The 22,819-nt window shown below is 37.7% G+C and overlaps 2 protein-coding genes across 3 annotated transcripts in view; one reads left to right on the top strand and one right to left on the bottom strand.

The window, feature by feature from the left end:
• The window catches only part of LOC129762160 (probable serine/threonine-protein kinase DDB_G0282963), a 581,734-nt gene that overhangs the window by 219,691 nt on the left and 339,224 nt on the right, over positions 1 to 22,819 (top strand). The window lies entirely within an intron of this gene.
• Positions 1,698 to 22,790, bottom strand: LOC129762161 (uncharacterized). The gene is made up of 3 exons (XM_055760171.1): positions 21,491 to 22,790; positions 2,217 to 2,299; positions 1,698 to 2,144 (listed from the first exon to the last, which is right to left on the bottom strand). Exons 1-3 carry the CDS (start codon positions 21,720 to 21,722, stop codon positions 2,109 to 2,111), a joined length of 351 nt encoding a protein of 116 aa, XP_055616146.1. The 5' UTR covers positions 21,723 to 22,790; the 3' UTR covers positions 1,698 to 2,108.

Consider the following 22,819-nt stretch of genomic DNA (forward strand, 5'->3'; position numbering starts at 1 on the left):
CTCCCCGTCCACAAAAAAGGTGATAAGCAGAATGTTGAAAATTATCGAGGCATCACCTCTTTATGCGCTTGCTCGAAAGTATTTGAGATAATTGTTAATGATGTATTGTTCCGGAGCTGTAAAAATTATATATCAGTTGATCAACATGGATTCTACCCTAAAAGATCTGTTTCCACAAATCTGGTGCAGTTCACTTCATTTTGCTTATATACCGATCTCAAAGCAGCGTTCGACCGAGTCGATCATAGGATACTACTTTTAAAACTGAATAAACTCGGAATCTCTAGTGATCTCATCAAATGGTTCGAATCATACCTTACAAACCGCAGACTATGTGTCAAAATTGGATCGGAATCGTCAGAATATTTTTCCAACAAATCCGGCGTTCCACAGGGAAGCAATTTAGGCCCACTCCTTTTCTCAATTTTTATGAATGAATTATCGGAATTACTACCGCCAGGATGCCGCCTTTTCTACGCAGACGATGTCAAGATATACATAATAGTAAACAATATTGAAGATTGTCTTCTCTTGCAACAATGGATTGATACTTTTGAAGAATGGTGCTCCAAAAACTTATTAACTATAAGCATTTCGAAATGCAATGTAATATCGTTTCATCGGAAATTGAATCCGATTACCTACGACTACAACATCTCCAGCCAACCTCTTGTACGCGTTAATCATATACGTGACCTGGGAGTTATCCTTGATTCAGGACTCACGTTCCGCCTTCATTACGATGGAATCATCGCAAAAGCCAATAGACAATTAGGTTTCATTTTTAAAATAGCCAACGAATTTCGCGATCCTCATTGCCTTCGATCACTGTATTGTGCACTTGTACGCTCGATTTTAGATTCAAATGCTATCGAGTGGTGTCCATATCATAGCACCTGGATAAACAGAATCGAGTCAGTACAAAGAAAGTTCGTGAGATATGCTCTACGCAACCTTCCTTGGCGAGATCCCGTTAATTTACCACCGTATGAACATCGATGTAGGCTGCTTGGACTTGATACACTGGAACGTAGGAGATCTGTCGCTCAAGCTGTATTTGTTGCAAAAACGTTGTTGGGTGAAACCGATGCAGCGGAAATATTGTCACAATTCAACGTTTACGCACCGGAGAGAGTTCTAAGACGAAGAGACTTCCTACTACTTGATGCACGTAATGCAGGTTATGGACAACACGACCCAATCAGATTTATGGCGGCAAGGTTTAACGAAGTTTATGAGCATTTCGACTTCAATACTTCAGCGGCAATATTTCAGCGCAGACTGTTGAGCAGAAGATATTAACTCTACCGTTTGATTTTATTTTTTGATCACTTGATGTGCAATATGTTTGTATGTATGTTCTAGTTCAACTTAACCGTTTATTGTAAATTTATTGTTATTTTATTGTTTTTCAAACACGAAAAGATATGAGGTTTTTATGCCCTCATGAGTACGTTAACTCGAAAGGGCTTTTCCTCATCATGAAACATTTCATTAAGGCATTAAGGCTAGATGGAAATAAATAAATAAATAAATAAATAAATAAATAAATAACGCTTGATATTTTACAGTTATTCAACTATTTATCTCATGGAAAATAACATTTTATTAATTGTGATAGATGCCCAGAAATATTTCCTATCAATTGACGCAAACATCTTTCCGATCTATTAAGAAATGTTGGAGTTATAAGCATTCGGAATCTTTCATTTTTTCCTGCATATTCTGTGTTTAAGTTTTCATTTCACCCCCATATACTCCGGTTAGACGTAGTCCCACTTCAAAAGTCACATTTTTATCTACCGATCCACCATTCTACCTTCTAATTTTTTGTTATTATCGGTATGACTTCCTAGCATTGTTTCTAATGTATTTAATGTATCTAATCAAAAATCGATAAATGATAGTATCGACTTCTACGGGATGATGGAATTGGTGTGATGATTCTTGGAGTAATTCAGGCAGCGCCTTGATCGTTCAGTTTCTCCGTTTCTAAAGTCCGTTCACCTGTTGATGGCTTCATAACATGTGACAACACATTTATCCACGATGTTCGTTGCATGAGCTCAACTTGGGTTCCGTCAATCAGCTTATGTATAGCAAGTGTCTCACCTCATTATAAAATGAAGTTGGGAAGTGTCTTCCTATAATGAAAAGGAGAGCATACAGGAGATCTATATCCATCTTGGTCTGGGCCGTGTATGTGGCATGCTTACCAGTATTTGAGATTCATTTGAGAGCCATTTTCTGTTATTTTTAGGCTCATTTAATGTAATAAACCGGGATGACAAAACATGGGCTAAAAAATAATGTTGGGTGTAATAATCATTTGTATACGTTCAGCTTTACTCAAACATTAGATATCTCCGACGGCCAACAAAAGACTTGCGCACAAAGAATTGAACTATTTCTCTTTGTTGTGCGTGCATGCTCTTGGACTACTTATTTGTTTGTATGTTTGAATCCGACAATGACATCGGCCGCAGTTTGCAAGCCACTTACCACAAAGTTTTGCGAATGGGCGCTGTCTTTCGCGCGTCCCCTCGCGCGCTTTATTCAAATAAGACACCATTAGAATATAAATGATTATTCCCGCTTCAGCATCGAGGGTTTTTATTATTATTATATTCCTTCTGATAGAAGAAGAAAAAAAACTGCCATCGTGACGAAGGCGAATAGAAAGGAAAGCATTTAAACACCACTTACGGATGACAAATTTATTACCATTCTTTCTTTTCATATTAGCGAGCGACCGACTGACTGACGAAGGGGACCAAAGTCTCAGAACGGAACAATGATTTGAATTTATTTTTTTTTTGTATGCCACCCTCCTCTCTCCCTTTGTCCCCCCCCCCGGCCTATCAGATCGTTGAGCGAGTGTTGGCCCACGCCATTTAAAACTTGTACAATGTGCTTATTATTGGAGTTGAGTCCCCCCTCTCTCTTCTTTTCTTCTTTCCCCGATTCAGAGTGGGATATTGCTCGGCTCATTGGAATGGAATGTGGTGGGTGGTTGGGGGGGGGGGGTATCAATTTGACAACCAGCAATGAATTTGATTTTTCATGCCTTTATGTATCCACCCATAAAAGATGCCTTTCATTCATTCAATTCCATGTTTCGGAAATTATATAACTTATCGGAGGATGACGAACCACATTGGATAACGGCGGGCGGATAGTTGCTCAATTTTCTCGTGATCACCGTTATTAACACAACCCGGGAAGGTGGGTAAGGGACAATCACAATCGTGACAGAACATTGTCCCATATTTTTTTCTTGCTTTCCGTTTTTTTTTCTTCGAAAAATTCCGTCACGCGGCGCAGTTTGCGAGAGTCGATTCTATTGTCGACCGGTACGGAACACAATGGCCCCGATATTGGATCTCAACTCGAGAGATTCGAGAGGGGCGTCAAGCATCCAAAAAAAAAAAAAAAAAAAAAGCAAAGTGAAGCCCTGTTGACTTTCGCCCTAGCACTCGGGGTCAAAGGTGTGCTCTGTTCGAATGGAAACGATCCTGTCGCCTTCGCTCGAATAAACACATCGCTCGCGCAAATGGGAAAAGAATTTTAATAAAGTCACTTTTGCGCTGGGTCGACGGTTGCACCGCACCACGCGAGACTGGGAGTTCCTTGTTCCCATCCCCTCCGGTCTGTCGGTTGATATTCAATTTATTACTTTCACAGCTAAGATGTCAAGAAGCGCGTGGGCTAAAGCGAAGGCAATAGACGGCAGTGAGAAGCACGTTATTATCGGAGGATAATTTATTACCACCTCTCGGTTTCACTGTTCGTATCTTGGTTCCAAATCTGACGAGATTCATTGGCGGTGGTCGAGGCCACGAGCTGGCGCGACGGAGGGATGCAATTTGGATCAGATTTTGAAACTACGACGACGGCGACAAGTGATTCAAATCCATGATTTTCATGATTTTCCTATTCAAGCACACTCAATGATTCGATTCATTTTCGGGACTAATAGTGAAAATGTACTTGAAATTTAAATAACCTGTAAACCAGTAAAACCGATTTCGCCCAATTTAGGGTTAACCCTTGAACGACCGAGCCGTGAAAAATGTTTTTTAACGCAAGCCGAAGCCATTCTTATTATTGACATTAAAGGAACCCTAATACAGTCAACTCTCCCTAACTCGATGTTCTGTATCTCGATATTTTCCCTAACTCGATGGATTTCATGGCACCTTCGATTTTACAAGCATTCTTCTCTCCATAACACGATACCTTCCTAACTCGATGCCTCTCTTACTCGATGTGTTTTGATTCATTTTTCCATGGATTTTCACCTCCCTAACTCGATTGATTTTCGCGTACATGTTTTTGTGCGTTATTACCTCAGATTTCAATTGCCCTTGAAAGTGAAGACGGAGTGTTCGTGTCATCAAACAATTTCTTTTCAAGTATGGAAAACCACGAGAAACCTTTCAAGCGAACAATCAAAACGCTAACCATTGCGCAAGGTTTGAGCATCATCGAGCAGGTCCAAAAATATGGACGGAAGGGGTCTGAAGCTGCAAATAATTTCAGTATTGCACAAAGTGCGGTATCAACACTACTCAAACTAAAGTAAAAATGGAATCGGAATGGAAAATTGTATCTAGACCAAAAGCATATAAGGTTGGTCAGAATCGAGAAGCTGGAGCGGTCAATGAATTTTTGTCTTGTCAAGCTAGACAGAATAATTTACCCCTCTTCTATTCTTCGGGATATGGCTTGAGAATTTGTCCAGAAACTGGGAATTCCTAACTTCAAAGCACAACCAACATGGACGGGAGTGATATTCCGCTGGCATAATTAATGCGTCGTGAGCTTGCTGATGTCGACGGTACAATACCGTTCGATTGCTCAATGTCTTTTAATAATTAGTGCAAAAAGGACCAAAACGTGATTTGCTGTGATCTGATGCCAGATACCGATATACTAGAAAGTGTTGAAAAACCTGAGAAAAACGCTGAAGATTGAGATGTTGATTCGAACGTTAAATCAAACCTGAAAAATTTGTCCGGAATATTGAAATCAACTGAAAATGTTCCTGTGAAACTATTCGAACATTTCTTTGTGATTGAACAGTTCCTGCGTGATCGTTACAATTCAGTTTGAGTAACATACTTAATCAATATTTTCTTTGTTAACCTAGTGCCTCGTGCAAGTCGGACTCGATTATATACAAACTCGATTATATATGATTTAGGACTCGATTGTATACAGTTTGAAAAAAAAAGTTTTTTTTTATAATTCAAATATGAATAATTTCAAGAAAAAAAATAACCTTTCAGCATTAAGGTGAAATTTAAGTGGCATTTATAAGTACAGTGGATTAAAAATCGCGATTTTTGAAGATTTTGATTGAATCTTCATCAGGAATTGTTTATATCGATATTGCAGCGAAATTAAGAGAGATAGAAGTTGGGCGTCAAAGAACAAATTGTAGAGAGGTTAGTGAGCTTTAATTTAATTGATAGAAACAATCAAGTTTAGTATGAATTTTTAGGATAAAATTAATAATTACAAATAAAAAAAAACTTTTAAATTTTCCACTTCAAAAATGTTATTTTAATCCACTAATTTAGATGTTCCACTACTATAACCTGTACTAAATTTTCTCATCTTTCAAATGAAAGCAACAAAATCGGATTACGTAGCATACTTTTCAATGTAGAGTCAGTTTGAGCCAACAGAATCCGAAACAAAGAAAAAGTTCTATAAGTCTGTCATCGTTGAAATTCTAACATATGCGTAGAAGGATTTTTTTCGTGAAATATAACCGTCTATCACCTCCTGAAAGATTCTGGAAAAAATTTTTTTTTCTATATGAGAAAGGTGTTTTTTCACTTTAAGGGAATGAATCAAAAATTCAAATTAATACCATAATTGGGACACTTACCCTAATATATGACAATTTAAGACATAAAAAAATTAGGAAAAAATGTTCTGTATCTCAATACCTCCCTAACTCGATGATCCCTTTGGATATCGAGTTAGGGAGAGTTGACTGTATTCAAGAATTCTTTTTTTCCCATCTTCAATTTTCCTGGAAGCGACTGTTCGAGAAATCGAACATTGGCCGAAACCCGCACGTTTTTTTACAACTACACATATAACACATATAAACATTTTTTATTTACATCATAATTATCACATAATTGAATCGATTCCTTATGCTGCATGTAATGAGTTCGGTTTTCACCTTTCAACATTAATTTATACTTTTTTGTGTAAACAATTTTGAATTTTAGGAAAAAAAAACAAGTGAACGTAAGTCAAGGAAAAACTTATAGAAAAAACCTTGATTTTGAATCAGACGACAGTTACAAACAAACCTTAACAACTAATAGATGTTCAAACATAAATCTCGTAAAATAGGGAAATTATAACTAGCACATTTTTGATAATAATTTAGGTGAAGCTTATTGCAATATTGTTCTATTGTTTCCATGTTGCTGATCTCGTGAAGATTAGCGGTGCTATGCCATTGATGAAGATTGTGTATAATTTTAAGGCATTTGTTCTGAAACACTTGTAGTTATTTCAAAGCACAGTTTGACCACACTGGAGAAGCGTAAATCATAGTGGAACGGAATGCAGTTTTATACGGTAATTTTTTGTTTTCTATATGCAATTTAGATTTATGATTAATAAAGGAATATAGCATCCTGAATAGTTTTTCAGTTTTTTCCAATGAGTATTGTACATGTTTTTGAAACGTTAAGTTTTTATCTAAAACTAATCCTAAATATTTTACATCATCCTTCCAAGGAATATCACATCCGTCAATTTTCAGATTTCTATTCGGCAATTTATCTCGACTTCTAAACCTTGTGAAGATAATTGCTTCGCATTTACATTCGCTAACTTTAATTTTCCATCGTTTACAGTAACTTGAGTATTGTATAATGCTATTGTTCAAATTTGTAGTCACTTCTGCAGGGTCAGAAGAGGAAGAACTGATAGCTATGTCATCTGCAAATTGATATCGGGCACAATACAGGAGAGAGTACACTCCCTTGCGGAACACCCGCTGGAATTGCATGGGATCCTGATAAACCAGTACCAACTGATACTACAAAATCTCTGTCTTTGAGGAAAGACCGCAATAAATTTATTAGGAATGGAGGGAAATGTAGAACAATCATTTTGTGCAGAAGGCCCTCATGCCATACTGTATCGAAAGCTTTTTCATTATCTAATAATACTAGTCCATTCGTAAAAATACTATCGTTAACTGGCAACGCAAATGGAACGAAGATGAATTGGGCCGGTGGCTCCACTCAATTATCCCTAAGGTTAGCCTCAATCCGTGGTTCAAAAGTCTGGACTTGAGTCGGGACTTTATTCGCACCTTCTCCCGACTCATGTCCAATCACTGTTCGTTAGACGCGCTGCTTTTTCGTTTTAATCTTGCCGACAGCAATCTCTGCGGTTGTGGCCATGGTTACCACGACATCGAACACGTTGTTTGGTCGTGCGAGTTGTATCTTGTCGCCAGATCGAATTTAGAAAACTCCCTTCGGGCTGGAGGAAAGCAGTCCAATGTGCCAGTGAGAGATGTGTTGGCTCGGTTAGACCTTGATTACATGTCCCAAATATATGTTTTCCTTAAAGCTATCGATCTTCGAGTGTGATTGTTCATACATCCTTTTCCCCTCCTTTTCGTCCTTCGCGAGCTATCGGTTCCCTTCCTATTAACATTAGAATAAGTTAAATTGTAAATACATATTAGATGTAAGGATAGTTTTAAGAATTGAGTGTGAAGTGTCAGTGTGAATGAGAATGTGAATGTGAATGTGAATGTGAGTGCGAGTGTAAACACACATCTCCTTACATCCCATCCTTTTCCTAATGAAAATGTGTCACCCTTCTAAACTCGAGTCGACCGCGAGTAATCGGTTTCCTATTTCATTAACCATAGAATTAAGGAAACAACATGTTGATATATGCTAGTTGAAATATAGTTAAGAGTTTGGCTCCATTAAACTTATGTAACTGAGCCAGTAAAAATAAACGGATTAGTAAAAAAAAAATACTAGTCCAGTAGATCTTTTATTGTCACGATTATGTTCAATTATATTCACCAGACGGTCTAGCTGATGAACAGTTGAGCGTTCAGATTTGAAACCAAACTGAGTTTCTGGAATAATTTCATTGTTAGAAATGTGTTTGTTAAGCCGATGAAACAAATTTTTTTCAAATATTCTACTTAAACCGCTCAACAAGCTGATTGGACGGTAATTTTTCGAAAGAGATAGATCTTTGTTTGGTTTCGGAATCGCTATCACCTTGGCATGTTTCCATGTTAAGGGCGGTTTAGAGTTCCCGTGAACGTGAACGTGAACTTGAACAGGTGGTGAAAAAGTACGATTATTTCACGGTGAACAACATTGCGGACAAACATCTCAGAAAAATTATGGTGAATAGAATATTTTTGTTCACGATCACGTTCACGTTCACGTTCGCGTTCACATTGAATGTTCGCCAGTGAACGTGAAATAAACAAATATCGTCATCAAAAAAACAATTCGGATAAAATATACAGTTGGCTACGTAAATATGGATGATTTGAGTAATGCACTTATTCTTGGTGGCGCTTTCGTTGTTTTGCTATCCATATTGAACACACGAAGAAAGCGAAACCGACGTCTTTATCGGGTACATCCATATTTACTGAAAAGAAATGAATGCGGACGTTTTAGAACTGCCTTCGAGGATATGTTGAGCAGCTCTCGATTTTTCTGTGAAAACTTCCATATGGATGTAATTTCATTCAATCGGATTTTTACACGGGTCGAAAAACACTTGGAGTGCTTAGTGAACACTCGACCGAATGATAGAATTCCTTCGAGAATGCGATTGGCGATTGTTTTGGAATTTTTGGCATCTGGTACGATATGTCGTCATATTTCATCAGTATACCGCATAAGCAAATTGTCATTTTGTCATATTTTTGATCAGGTCTGTGATGCTATTGTACTAGAGTTTCGAAGCGAGTTTATACCATTCACAAAACAAAATTGGTTGGATGTTGCAAATGAATTCAACTATCGATGGAACTTTCCAAATTGTGTTGGAGCAATCGATGGTAAACATGTTCGAAAAGTATGTCTACCCAACTCTGGAAGCTTGTTTTACAACTACAAAAAAAATTTTCCATTATTACGATGGCTATGAGTGATGCAAAATACAAATTTTTGTACGTCAACGTAGGAGCATTTGGAAGTGAAGGAGATAGTGAAGTATTTGCTGCAGATCCCATTGGGAAAAAGATCTGCAATGATAAATTGCCATTACCTGAAGAAAGCACAATCAATGGACACAAACTACCTTTCTTCTTCATTGGAGATGATGCGTTTCCGCATCAGTCCCGAATAATGAAGCCTTATGTGCCATCAAAAGGGAAGTCACTCACACCGGAAGAAAGAATTTTCAACTATAGGTTGAGCCGAGCTCGCCGTTGTGTCGAGAATGCGTTCGGAATACTGACACGGAAATGGCTGTGTTTAAGTCATCCACTTAGGTTGGAGCCTCAGCGTGCATCAAAGGTTATTTTAACCTGCTGCGTTCTCCATAATTTGCTTATTGACAACAAGAGATACTGTCCAGCAGGATTTGCTGACTATTATGATGCAAATGGCAATTTAATGAAAGGAAGATGGAGAACAACGGGACACGATATGACAACATTGCAAATAACCGGAGGACGTAGTTCAAACAGAGCAAAAGAGATACGCAATGTGTTGAAAAACTACGTTAATTCTTCTGCTGGCAGCATTTCTTGGCAAACGGCATCCATGTAAAAGTTGTCGTTTTATTCAAATTAGAATAAAAATAATAAAAGTATCAAATATATAAACGCAATTAGTTTTATTTAATAATTTTCCATATTCATTCTCCATTTCTTTCTTTCTCACGCTTTTTCAAAATAGCATTATACGTCATTGAAATGAATTGAACATTCAAATCCGTGATTACATCTTCGTCAAGTTGTTCAAAAAGTTTTTCCATTTGAAGCCAAATGTGCTGATGCTTCAATTCCTGGGTTGTTTCACCACGTTTCTCGATGAACGAACTAATGGATCGGCTAACTAAAAGAGCGGCTTCCATCGATGGATCGTCACGATCACGCTTTCTTTTTTTTGTCATATATGAGTAATCGCTGCTGGTAGACGCAGCGTCATTATTGTGCAGATCTGACTCTGCAGATGAGCTCGGACGAGGAGTTATAAAATCGTTCCCTCCCAATGACACAGTCTGGCATAAATTGGAAACAAAGTTTTCTTCCAAAAACGCCATTGCTTCAGGCAACTCTCCCACTTCTTGTGATTCCTCTAGATCGTCGTCAACTTCTTCTGGGGCCGCATCACCACTTTTAGTCTTCGATGAATTTTTAACTTTTTGTAGGAGGTAACGATGCGTATCTTTAGCTTTTTTCCAGACATTTTTAGCATCAGCAACTGAAAATTAAAAATTCCAATGTCAGCAGAATGCAAATGTTTGATATTATTATAAGAAAACTTACTTGATATTTTCATCGCTTTTGCGATATCTCCCCAAGCAGCATTACGTTTTGATACATTCCTGTACAATTTATCTTTTTTATCCCACAGGCAGGAATACTTTTTTACTTGTCTGGCAACTTCCTTTTTTTGTTCCTCCAGCATAATATTTTTATTGTACTTCGCTGGAGAAACATCATATACGGACCTGTTTTCCGTTTGAACGATTTCTTCCAATTCTATATCCATTTCTTGGATAACAATATCGTCACAAAAAGCATCCATAACTCACTATCAAAGCACAACAACAATAGCAGTTCACGATGAAATAATTTTCAGAATGCCTTGGAACATTCGAACGTGAACGTGAACGGGGAAATATTTTGACGTCTATATTCACCACTTTTTCGCGTTCACGTTCACCGAAGTCGGTGAACTATGGCGAGTTCACCAACATCTCGATTCCACGGTGGAAATTCAGAATCGTTGTGGAATATTGAACTAATCTACTTTTATCAATATGAATTGTGTTTAAACATGTTTTTCAACTAGAAAATGTTCCTTCCTATCGTTTCACGATGTTTACCTCGCGTTTTATGGATGAATTGATGAATTATTAACAAAAAAGTGTTTGTCCGCGTTCACGTTCACGGGAACTCTAAACCTACCTTTAAGTGAAAATAATTCAAACTTATACACGAATTATAAATAAAAGTTAAATAAATTATGGCCTTTTTAGATAGCCTTTTTAAGCATCTGTTGTTGATATTGTCCATTCCAGGGCATTTACCGTTCTTTAACTTTTGGATGAAGGAAGAAACCTCTTTTGGCTTGGTTAAAAAACGTGGCTCTGGACGTATGTTTTCATTAGCAGAACGATAGTCAGCAACAGTGGAATTCACTTCTTGTTCAATAGCACTGGCATAATTAAAAGTAATTAAATGTGCGTTAGCAAATTGACGTGCTATTTCATCACATTTTTCCTGATCGGTTATTAGCATTTTTCCATCTTTTTTCAGCGGTGGCACGGAAGTGTGTTTTTTTTTATTAGTTTTGTGAATTTCCACAACTTTCTACGATTGTTAGTGTCTCAGTTTATATCTGAAAAATTTTCAGCCCAAGCATGGTTTCGCAGCTCGTCAATTCGCTTTTTAACCAAGCCATTTGTGTGATCATATTGTGCTTTGAGGTACGTATCCCTTCGATTACGTTGCCACTGTCGTCGTCGTGTGTTTCGAAGAGTGATCAAAAATAGAATTTCATCAGGAATGATTAATTTATATTTGCTTGGAACTACGCGGGGAATATACCGTTCATGGCATTGTTCAAGTAAGGTAGTATTCAATCATATTTTCGACTTGGAAAGTATCAGTAATGCTACTTAAATCGAGTTGTTGTAGGTTGATATTAGCATCCAAGAAATTCTTGAAACCTTGCCAATCAGCTCTTGAATAATCGGGGATTGATCGAGAATGGATTGTTTGAACATTTGAAGAATCAATTTGAAATTGCACAGGTAAATGATCGGAGGACAGATCAGTTGACGTGTGTAGAAAAGACATTGCGTTATACATTGCGACAGAAAAAATCAATTCTTTTTAGACATCCAATTTTTGTCCACCAACCTGTACAGATTTGATTCCCCACATCTTGTACATTCCCATAGTAGAATCTTGAAATGCTTCTAATACAACGTTAATGCTTGTGAAATGCCTTTCGCTGTCCATTGTTCTGATACTTTATTCTGCTGCTATTCCAACCTAAAAAGTCCTGTCACTTTTCGAATGATCTTAATATCTAATAGCATTGAACATTGAAACAACGTAAGATTCCTAGATATATTAGATATTAGTGAGAATCTATATATATATATATATATATATATATATAAATATATATATATATATATATATATATATATATATATATATATATATATATATATATATATATATATATATATATATACATATATATATATATATATATATATATATATATATATATATATATATATATATATATATATATATATATATATATATATATATATATATATATATATATATATATATATATATATATATATATATATATATATATATATATATATATATATATATATATATATATATATATATATATATATTCCATGTCAAACCGATATAGTGGTTCTCAGATTTTCGTGGGAAGCGGAAATTTTGTTCTTTGTCGCAAACCATTAGATCCATATTTTTAATTTTTTATTTTTTTTGTTAGGGTGACCATTTCCATTTTAACGAGGTCCGATAAATCTAATTTTTCCACTTTTTTCGAAAAATGACTTTTTTCAAAAATTCATAACTTTTGAACAACTGAGCCGATTTGAATGATCGACATATCAAATTAAAGCCAATTAGCTGATCTTTTTTGGAAAAAAATACCACAGTTGCACAAAATTTTAATTTGGTCTCGACATTAATGATTGTATTTGTTATATATTATTTTATATTATTTTATATTTTTTTCGGAAAGCTGAAAATTTTTTACATGATACATCTCGAAACCAGAGAGGCGTTTTTTTTGTTTTTGAGTTATTATTTTTCAAAGATAACCGATGGTCCAAAAAATCATTTTTTCCCATTTTTTCCACCACAAAAAATCATAACTTTTGATCTACTGAACCGATTCAGATGATCGACATATCAAATTAAATCCAATAAGCTAGTCTAGTCTAGTCTGAAAAAATATTACACTCTGAATAGAAATGAATTTTGTTTTCGTAATTATTGATTATATTTGTTTTCCACAGCTTACATCGTTTCGGGACCAAGAGCGCCATATTTTTTTATATTTTTTCCTAAAAGCTGAGGTTTTTTCACATAATATATCCGAATATCAGAGAGGTGTTATTTTTCGTTTTCAAGTTATGATTTTTCAAAGTTAACATGTTTTCAGTTTTCGTTCAATATTTCTATGCGACTAGACTGGATGTATGTGACTATAATCCAATTAATTGGCAAGTATGTCATTTTTTCAAGAAAGGGTAGCTAGTAGGCTTTGATTTGATATATCGATCATCTGAATCGGTCCAGTAGTTCCAAAGTAATAATTTTAAAAAAAAAATCATTTTTGGGAAAACAAGGGAAAATTATTTTTGAACCATCGGGTAACTTTGAAAAATCATAACTCAAAAACGAAAAAAAATGCCTGCCTGGTTTCGAGATATGTTATGTGAAAAATTCTCAGCTTTCCATAAAAGTATAAAAAGTATAAAGTATATAGCACCCTTGGTCCCGAAACCATGAAAACTATAAAAAAAAAAACAAATACATTCAATAATGACAAATCCAAAACCTGACATTTTTGCAAGCGTAGCATTTTTCCAAGAATGACTAGCTTATATTATTTAATTTGATATGTCGACCGTCTAAATCGGTTCAGTAGTTCACAGGTTATGAATTTTTGTAAAATGTCTTTTTTGGAAAAAAAGGAAAAAAGTTGATATTTCGGATCACCCTAAAATGAAAATGCATCCTAACAAAAAAAATAAAAAAAATACGGGTCCAATAGTTTGCGATAAAGAACGAAACTACCACTTTTAACGAAAATCTGAGAACCTCTATATCGGTTTGGCATGGAATGTCTGTATATTGGGTTGGGGAAAAAGAAATGTCGTATTTCTGATCGAAATTTGACGCTTTATTTAACATACTTAAAATTATCCAATTTAAGTCAAATATTTAAGTCAAATATGTTCGCAAACTTGTTGCCATTTAGAAGGCAACTTCATTATCCCCCGCTTATAAAAACCCGCCCCCCCCTCCTTATTTACAAAACACTCAGACAGCCAGTTTTCGTAAGCCTTTTTTGAGGCCAACTTAGTATCACCAAGAGCGTTTTGCATGGACCGGAAGAGATGATAATCACTTGGAGCCAGGTCCGGACTATACGGTGGGTGCAATAGGACATCCCATCCGAGCTACCGTAGCTTCTGGCGGGTCATCAAAGATGTGTGAGGCCGAGCGTTGTCTTGGTGGAAAACAACACCATTCCTATTGATCATTTCTGACCGCTTCTGGTCAATCGCCTGCTTCAAACGGTCAAGCTGCTCACAGTAGAGAACCGAATTGAGGGTCTGGCCATAGTTTAGCAGCTCATAGTGGATGATTCCCTTCCAATCCCACCAAACACACAGCAAAACCTTCCTGGCCGTCAATCCAAGCTTGGCGATGGTTTGGGCCGGCTCACTGCGCTTCGACCACGACTTTTTTCGCTTTAGGTTGTCGTACGTGATCCACTTTTCATCACCAGTCACCATCTTCTTCAAAAATGGGTTGAGTTCGTTCCGTTTCAGCAGTGCATCGCAGGCGTTGATTCGGTCTAAAAGATTTTTTTGCGTCAACTCGTGTGGCACCTTTATATCCAGCTTTTTTGAAATCCAATCTTCTGCAAACGGTTCTATGGTCTATACCCAGTTCCTGGCCAATCGAGCGAGTGCTTGTGAGCCGGTCTACTTGGATGAATTCAACGATTTTATCGGTTTCCACGACGATTGGCCTACCAGTACGGGGTGTATCTTCGGCAGCCACTACACCAGAACGAAATCGATCAAACCAACGCTGTGCTGTGCGAATCGTTACAGTATCGAATACACGAATACTACACGAATTTTTTCGGCCGCCTTCGTTGCAGTTTTACCTCGCAGGTAGTAAAAACGTAAAATATGGCGAATTTCTTGCTTGGTGGACTCCATCTTTGACGCGTTATAACTTAAGACTGAAAAAGACAATCACAACACTGTCAAAACGACACTTGTAGCACAGATTGTCGTCTTTAAATAGCCGTATAGTATGACCCGATGCGATAAGTACAACACAAGATATGTTTAAGTGTTGCCATATATTGACAATATACGACATTTCTTTTTCCCCAACCCAATATATAAAAATGGATTTCCGTCTGTCTGTCTGTCGGATTCTTATGGACTCGAAAACTACTGAACCGATCGACATGAAAATTGGTATGTAAGGGGGTTTTTGGGGTCGGGGAAGGTTCTTATGATAGTTCGAGACCCGTCCCCCTTCTCTAAGGTGGGCTGCCATACCAATGAAATACAAACTTCTGCATAACTCGAGAACTAATCAAGCACAATTTTGGATGTGAGGGTTTTTTGGTATAAGAAATGATGGTATGACACCCCTCCCTCCTATGGAATGGAGAGGGGGTCCCACAAAAATAATACACATATTTCAACCAAAAATATTCCAACTGACAATTGAAAAATTTCGGAAAACTCTGAAGGAAACTGGGAAAAATTGGAAAATTCAATTCGCATATGTTCTACAATTACATATTGACAAGCGTTGTTAGTCCATTCGATGTTTGCGGTAACGAAATTGATCTCCGTTCGAAAGTGGAAATGGATTTCAATGTGATAAAACGCACTCCTACATCGTCTTCTATCTATATAAATAAAAATGGATCGCCGAATGTGTTGATAAGAGCAAAACCCGAGAGAGGAATTGTCCGATTTAGGGCTGTCTTTATTCTATCATATTTTCTGTATCAAACATTCATTCCATGTAACGGAGAAACATGTTATTTACAAGTGGTTGAAAAATCTTGAACGAGAATTGTGTCTGAAAATAATCTGATTTTATAATGACGAGTTTTGGTGGAAGTACTAGGAATTTTATAGTAAAAGGTAATTTTAAAAGGTAGATTAGAAGATGAATCAATGAACAATTCTACGATTGGACCCATGAACAGCGCTTAGTAAGAAAACGTGGATGTAATAACAAAAAATAAAGTTTGCCGGGTCAGCTGGTGATCAAATAAAAATCTTTCAGCTCTTCATGTTCGATCTTCGTCAGGAATTCCGTCCTTATGAAACTGATCAATCAATCTATATATATAAAAATGGATTTATGTCTGTCTGTCTGTCTGATTCTTATAGACTCGGAAACTACTGAACCGATCGACATGAAAAGTGGTATGTAGGGGTTTTTGGGGTCGGGGAAGGTTCTTATGATATTTCCAGACCCCTCCCTCCTCTTTAAGGGGGGGCTGTCATACAAATGAAACACAAGTTTCTGCAAAACTCGAGAATTAATCAAGCAAACTAAATAAAATTTGGCATTCTGCATAACTCGAGAACTATTCAAGCACAATTTGAGATGTGAGGGTTTTTGGGTATGAGAAATGTTTCTATAATGGTATGACCCCCCACACCCCCTCCTCTGGAATGGAGAGAGGGTCCCATGAAAATATTACACATATTTCAACCAAAAATATTCCAACCAAACATGACAATTGAAAATTTTCAGAAAACTCTGAAGAAAAAAGAGAAAATTCGGAAAATTAAATTCCCATATGTACTACAATTACATAGTGACATGTGCTATTAGTCCATTTGATGTTTGCGCTAGCGGAATTGATCTTTGTTCGAAACTGGAAATGGATTGTGATGAAACGCACTCCTATATCTGCTTTTATCAATACCAATAAAAGAGTACCGCCGAATGTGTTGATAAGAGCAGAACTCGAGCAAGGAATTGTCCGATTAAGGGCTTTCTTAATTCTATCATATTTTCTGTATAAAAAATGTATTCCATGAAACGGAGAAACATGATATTTACAAGTGGTTGAAAAATCTTGAACGAGAATTGTGTCTGAAAACAATCTGATTATAATGAGTTTTGTCAGAAATACTAGGAATTTTATAGTGAAAGGTAAATTCAACGGGGTCGAATAGAAGATCAATCAATGAACAGTTCTGCGATTGAACCCATGAACTTGCTCATAGTAAGAAAACGTGAATGTTTGAAGGTATTGATAACAAAAAACAAATTTTTGGCGGGACGAAGTTTGCCGGGTCAGCTAGTGCATTATAAATGCTTTTATGATTAGCAGCACAAAGCGATACTGCGGCGTAAAAGTCGTCATGTACAATGTTGCTTTGTTAAAATGTAAGAAATTTCACACTTGGAAAAAAATCTGTACCAATCTGTACTTTTTGACGAAAATCTGTACTCTGTACCGTACAGAATCTGTACCAAAAATAACGAAAAACTGTAAGGGGTTGTATCTAGGACACGACCGCATATTTTCGACGTAGAACTACGCAATTATATTATGCAATCCACTTATTTACCACTTCGAATATTATTTTAGAATGCATGATTTTTGTAATAGATTATGTTCCATTTTACATTTCCTTCTGAACATCGTTGTAAGAAAACGAATGTTTGAAGGTATTGATAACAAAAAAAAAACAAATTTTGGGTGAGACGAAGTTTGCCGGGTCAGCTAGTTGTAGAATAAAAACTTGACATGTTTGATTTGGCACCCTTACTGTAAAACGTATATTTACAGCAGAAATCTATTGTTTGTAAAGGGTGGAACTATCAAATATGATCGTAGAAAAATTATCAGATCACTTTTCTTTCCATCCTTCAATATTATATAAACCAAAATTTGAGTTGCCTTCCGCTTTCCGCCGTGTTTACGTTTTTTTCAAGATTCGTTTAAAAAAAGGTCCAATATCTCTCGGTGAAGCGGTTCTTTGGGATCTTGGAAAGTTTGTGATCTTTGGGTACCACCATCACGGTATTCTCGGTATACCATTCCATTGCTTCCTTTCCATCATGAGAGCATGTCATATCCGGCCAAAAACAAAACGGGTTTGAAGTGTTTTTGAGTAAAGGAAGCAGACGATTTTTTTTCCCCTGTTGGATGTGAACCACTGCGTCCATTATTCTGAACTATTGTGGTATATCCCATTTTTTTGTACTCCGCTTCAAGCTTACCTACTGCTTATTGATGAAGAAGTAGACTGAAAGCTATAGCGAGATAGGTGCCAATCAGGAATACTCTGTTTGATAAATTTTATAATCCTGATCGGCGCCGCAGACCAAATAGGGCTCCAGAATAGGTAATGAAGTCTGCGTCTAGTTAGAGCTCCACAATTACAGAGCAAATGTTCCGAGGTTTCGCTTTCGGTATTACAAAAACGACAAATATCATCTTGCACTAAACCAATGTTTTTGAGATGGTATTTACTCGGACAGTGTCCTGTTATAAGGCCTGTGATTGTGCCTAAGTCTTTCTTATTGAGACTCAGCAATTGTTGAGTAATTTTAATACTCGGCGTGATAATTTTTTTTGACTGGTTAAGTTGTACCGCCAACCAGTTGGCTGACACTTCCCGGTCTTCCCAGTTCTTCAGCTCACCTTTCAACACACAGTCAGAAATTCCACAGAATGGTTCTGGACTAGTGAAAGGTGAGCTTGAGCCGTTCCTGGCAAGTTCATCTGCTCGCTCGTTTCCCTCTATTCCACAATGGCCAGGAATCCAGTACAGTTGGACCGAACTTATCCGACCTAGTTGCCGTAAGAGAAGAACACATTCCCAGACAATTTTTGAGGAGCATTTAAAAGCATTTAGAGCTTTAAGTGCCGCTTGACTGTCTGAGAATATGCAGATGTTAGCATGTCTATATTTTCTTTTAAGGCAGACATTTGAGCATTCTATTATCGCAGCTATTTCTGCTTGAAAAACTGTTGGCCAGTTTCCCATAGCTACAGAGATTTTTGTTCTGGGACCATACACTCCAGCACCTGTTCTGATTCCCATTTTTGACCCATCAGTGTAGAACATGATTGAACCATTACGAACACTGGGACCGCCTTCATCCCATATTGAACGAGAAGGTTCGATTACACTGTATGGAATGTCGTAGTTAGTCCTAGGTTCCATCCAATCACTGTTCATTTCTGAGGATGGTCCTACGGGTAAGAGATTCAGGATGCTCAAGTGACCAATTTTGTCTCCGTCTTCCATTGTATATAGTATTTTTTTTCCATTGTTTAAGCTTTAGAGCGCTTTTCTTAGCCTCTAGCTGAACATGTTGGTTCAGAGGTAGTAAGTGAAGGATAGCCTCCAGTGCCTTCGAGGGTGTGCTTCGCATTGCTCCAGTAATTGCAATGCATGCTAGTCGTTGGAGTTTGTTTAGCTTTTTTGTAGCTACAGTCTCCTTGGTCTTTGACCACCAGACTAATGAGGCATAGGTTATTCTAGGCCGCACAATGGCAGTGTAGACCCACATTACCATTTTTGGTTTAAGACCCCATGTTCTTCCTATCATTTTAGAACATGCCCATAGGGCTGTATTGGCCTTACTGATTATTGCATCTAAGTGCGCATTCCAGTTGAGTTTAGCATCTAGGATAACACCTAGATATTTCACTAAAGCGCTGCATTTTATTTCCACTCCCCCAAGATATAAAGACTGCATATGCTGTTTTTTCTTTTTGGTGAATGGAATAATTGTTGTTTTTGAGAGATTTATGCTCAGACCTTCTGTGGTACACCAAGTATGTGTAAGGTTTAAGGCCATCTGCATTCTGCTCGATATCACGTCGTCGAACTTGCCTCGTATCATTATGACTAGATCATCGGCGAAGCCCACAATTTCAAAACCTTTTGCCTCTTAACTTGTCAGGAGGTCGTCAACTACTAGTGACCATAGGAGAGGTGATAGAACGCCTCCTTGTGGGCAACCCTTTGTTGCAATCACATAATTAGACGACCCGCCCAGCTTCGAGGTGATTTTTCTGTGTGTGAGCATACCATGGATCCATTCGACTATACAGTTATCGAAGTGTCTTCTTCTCATTGCCTGTACCATTGATAGATAAGAAGCATTATCAAAAGCACCTTCGATGTCAAGAAACGCACATAATGCGGTTTCTTTTGATAAGAGAGATTTTTCAATTTTTGTCACAAGCATGTGTAGTGCTGTTATTGTGGATTTGCCTGATTGGTAGGCAAACTGGTATTTGGATAGTGACAGACTTTATGTATTCATATAATACTTTTTCCATAGTTTTCAACAGTATTGATGATAAACTAATTGGTCTGAAAGCCTTTGGAAGTGATTTGTCGCGTTTTCCCGCTTTTGGGATGAAAACTACTTTCACAAGTCTCCATATCGAAGGAATGTGCTCTAGTATCAGACTTGCCTTAAAGATCTCGATTAGAGACGGAATTAGTTTTGATTCTCCATTTTGAATCAGGGCTGGAAAAATCCCATCTGCACCTGCAGATTTGTAAGGTAGAAAGGATCTCGCCGCGTTTACTACTCTGACCCTCGTGAAGACTAACCCAGCAACTATGTTAGCGACATCCTTTGCACTTTCGGGTCCTATGAGACGCCTTCGAGAGCATATTGTGTCGCCATTATAGCCAGGATTAGTATCCGAGTGGACAGATGTAGATCCCGGAAAGTGAGTCTTCATCAGTAAGTCTAGTACTTCTGAGGGGGTTTTTGTGAACGAACCGTCATCCTTTTTAAGCGACCCAAGTCCGTTCGAGTGGTCTTTTGCCAAAGTCTTGTTGAGTCTAACAACCATTGGGGTATTTTCAATGCTTTCGCAGTTATATACCCAGGATTTTCATTTAGATCGTCTCAGTTCTCTACTGTACTCAGTTAGGGCTCTCTTATATTGAGACCAGTCCGAGGTAATTTTTGCTCTGTTGAACAGTTGACGCGCCGTTTTGCGAAGCCGTTCGAGCCTTTTATTCCACCAAGGAACATTTCTTGTCGAAGAAACTTTTCTCAGTGGGCAATTATTGTTGTAGGCAGAGACTATCGTTTTATTTAATTCTTTTGTAGCTGATTCAAGCTGCTGAATCGACCTTTTTTTCGAATTTAGAGTTTTAGACTCGAGTTCAAGTGCATACCGATCCCAATTGGTTTTTTTGGGATCTCGGTATTCTCTATGAACTTCCATGCCACCATACCATTCAAAAATAATGTGTCTATGATCAGACAAAGACGCCTCATCGGAAACGTGCCAGTTATGGATATTTTCTTCAATAGCCGGGCTGCACAGCGTTAGATCTAAGACTTCTTGTCTGATAGCGTTAATGAAGGTTGGTTCAATCCCTTTGTTAGCAATATCTATGTTGTTTGACGAGAGAAATTCTAAAAGACACTCACCTCGGTAGTTAATATCCGTACTTGCCCACATGGTGTGATGAGCGTTGGCATCACATCCGATAATGAAGTCCTTGTTAATTTCCCTGCAGTAGTTTACAAACGCCGCTACCTCTTGTGGAGGAACCTCAGGAACATCGCCTGAAAAGTAAGCCTTCCCCTTCCTTTGGCGGTAGGAACTTCCACTCTGATCGCGACGATGTCCCTTTGAATGAACTCTGTAATAGGAAAGCATTTAATGTTTGCATTTACTAAGACAGCAGCTCTTGGGGAGTCATGCTTGTCATCATAGAACAACTTACATGAACCTGTTTGAATACCTAGTATTCTTCCTTTGTGAACCCAAGGCTCTTGTATAAGAGCTAGATCCACAGCGTCTTTTGTAAACCTCCTGGATAGCACGCTCGACACTGCTTTGGCGTGGTGGAGGTTTATTTGCAGAACTTTAGTGTTCTGCATTAGGTTGGGTTATCCGATCTGGTGGTTCATTTGGGAGGATCGGAGTACCATCTGCTTTTTTGAAAATCAGGTCATGTTTTTTTGCTTGTTCCAGCTTCCGTATTCGTTTTGGATCTGGGATGGGTTTGAAGAAACTCACCTTTTTTACTTGGCACAATCGAGGTTCCTAACCTGTTTGCGATAACCGTTGAGTTTGTACCGCTTGGGCCGGGAATACTCAGGATGCCAAGCTTCTTGTTTTTCGGAGAAGCTTCACGAGGGCGCTTTGGTTTGCCAGAAACCCTTCTGAAGACTTCTTGAGCATTTTGTGGTTCCACTATTTTGGAGTCACTAGTCTCTGAAGACTTCAGGTTTCCTGGGTTTTTGTAATTTTTAGGTTCCCCGTTTTTTGGCCCCAGATCTCCTTTGAATACACCGGAGCTTTTATGGATTATGACTTGGCGCTGCTTTGGATTTGTTTTCCTCAGCTTAGTTTCGCTAAATCGGAAGTTTATGTTGAAGTTTGTGCTAGTTAGTTGACGCATCGAAGCTTCGTCGACTGTTAGCGTCCAGTCCGCGTGAGTTTCGTTGGGATTGGATCTCTTTAGTATTCGCCATTTATCGGTGGAGAGATTTTCATTTTGACTCTCAATGAGGCTTTTGAGTCTCTCGTCGCTGAATGTTGCGCTTTGTGGGAAAAAGGCATGGAGAATTTCTGGACGCGGAATATTTTGGGCGTCTAGAGCAACCAGTTTGATGTTGTCGTCTAGGATTATCCCGGGAACCACTTTCTTCAACCATTCCGAAGTTTGATGATCTTTGCACGAAAGGATTAGATAACCTGACTTATACGAGCAATTGAAAAATTTGGGCTTCACCGGCTCGTTTCTTTGT

This window comes from Toxorhynchites rutilus, chromosome 1 (genome assembly GCF_029784135.1).
Source record: "Toxorhynchites rutilus septentrionalis strain SRP chromosome 1, ASM2978413v1, whole genome shotgun sequence".
In the NCBI taxonomy this organism is placed as follows: Eukaryota; Metazoa; Arthropoda; class Insecta; order Diptera; family Culicidae; genus Toxorhynchites; species Toxorhynchites rutilus.

What these genes read in the sequence shown, in the direction of transcription:
- LOC129762161 (XM_055760171.1), bottom strand. Translation starts at nt 21,722, where the DNA reads ATGCTTTCCTATTACAGAGTTCATTCAAAGGGACATCGTCGCGATCAG. An exon ending in TACGGATATTAACTACCGAG is followed by an intron (nt 2,300 to 21,490) that starts GTGAGTGTCTTT and finishes ATTATTTTTTAG; the next exon opens with CCCATGTTTTGTCATCCCGG. An exon ending in CAAATGAATCTCAAATACTG is followed by an intron (nt 2,145 to 2,216) that starts GTAAGCATGCCA and finishes TTTTCATTATAG; the next exon opens with GAAGACACTTCCCAACTTCA.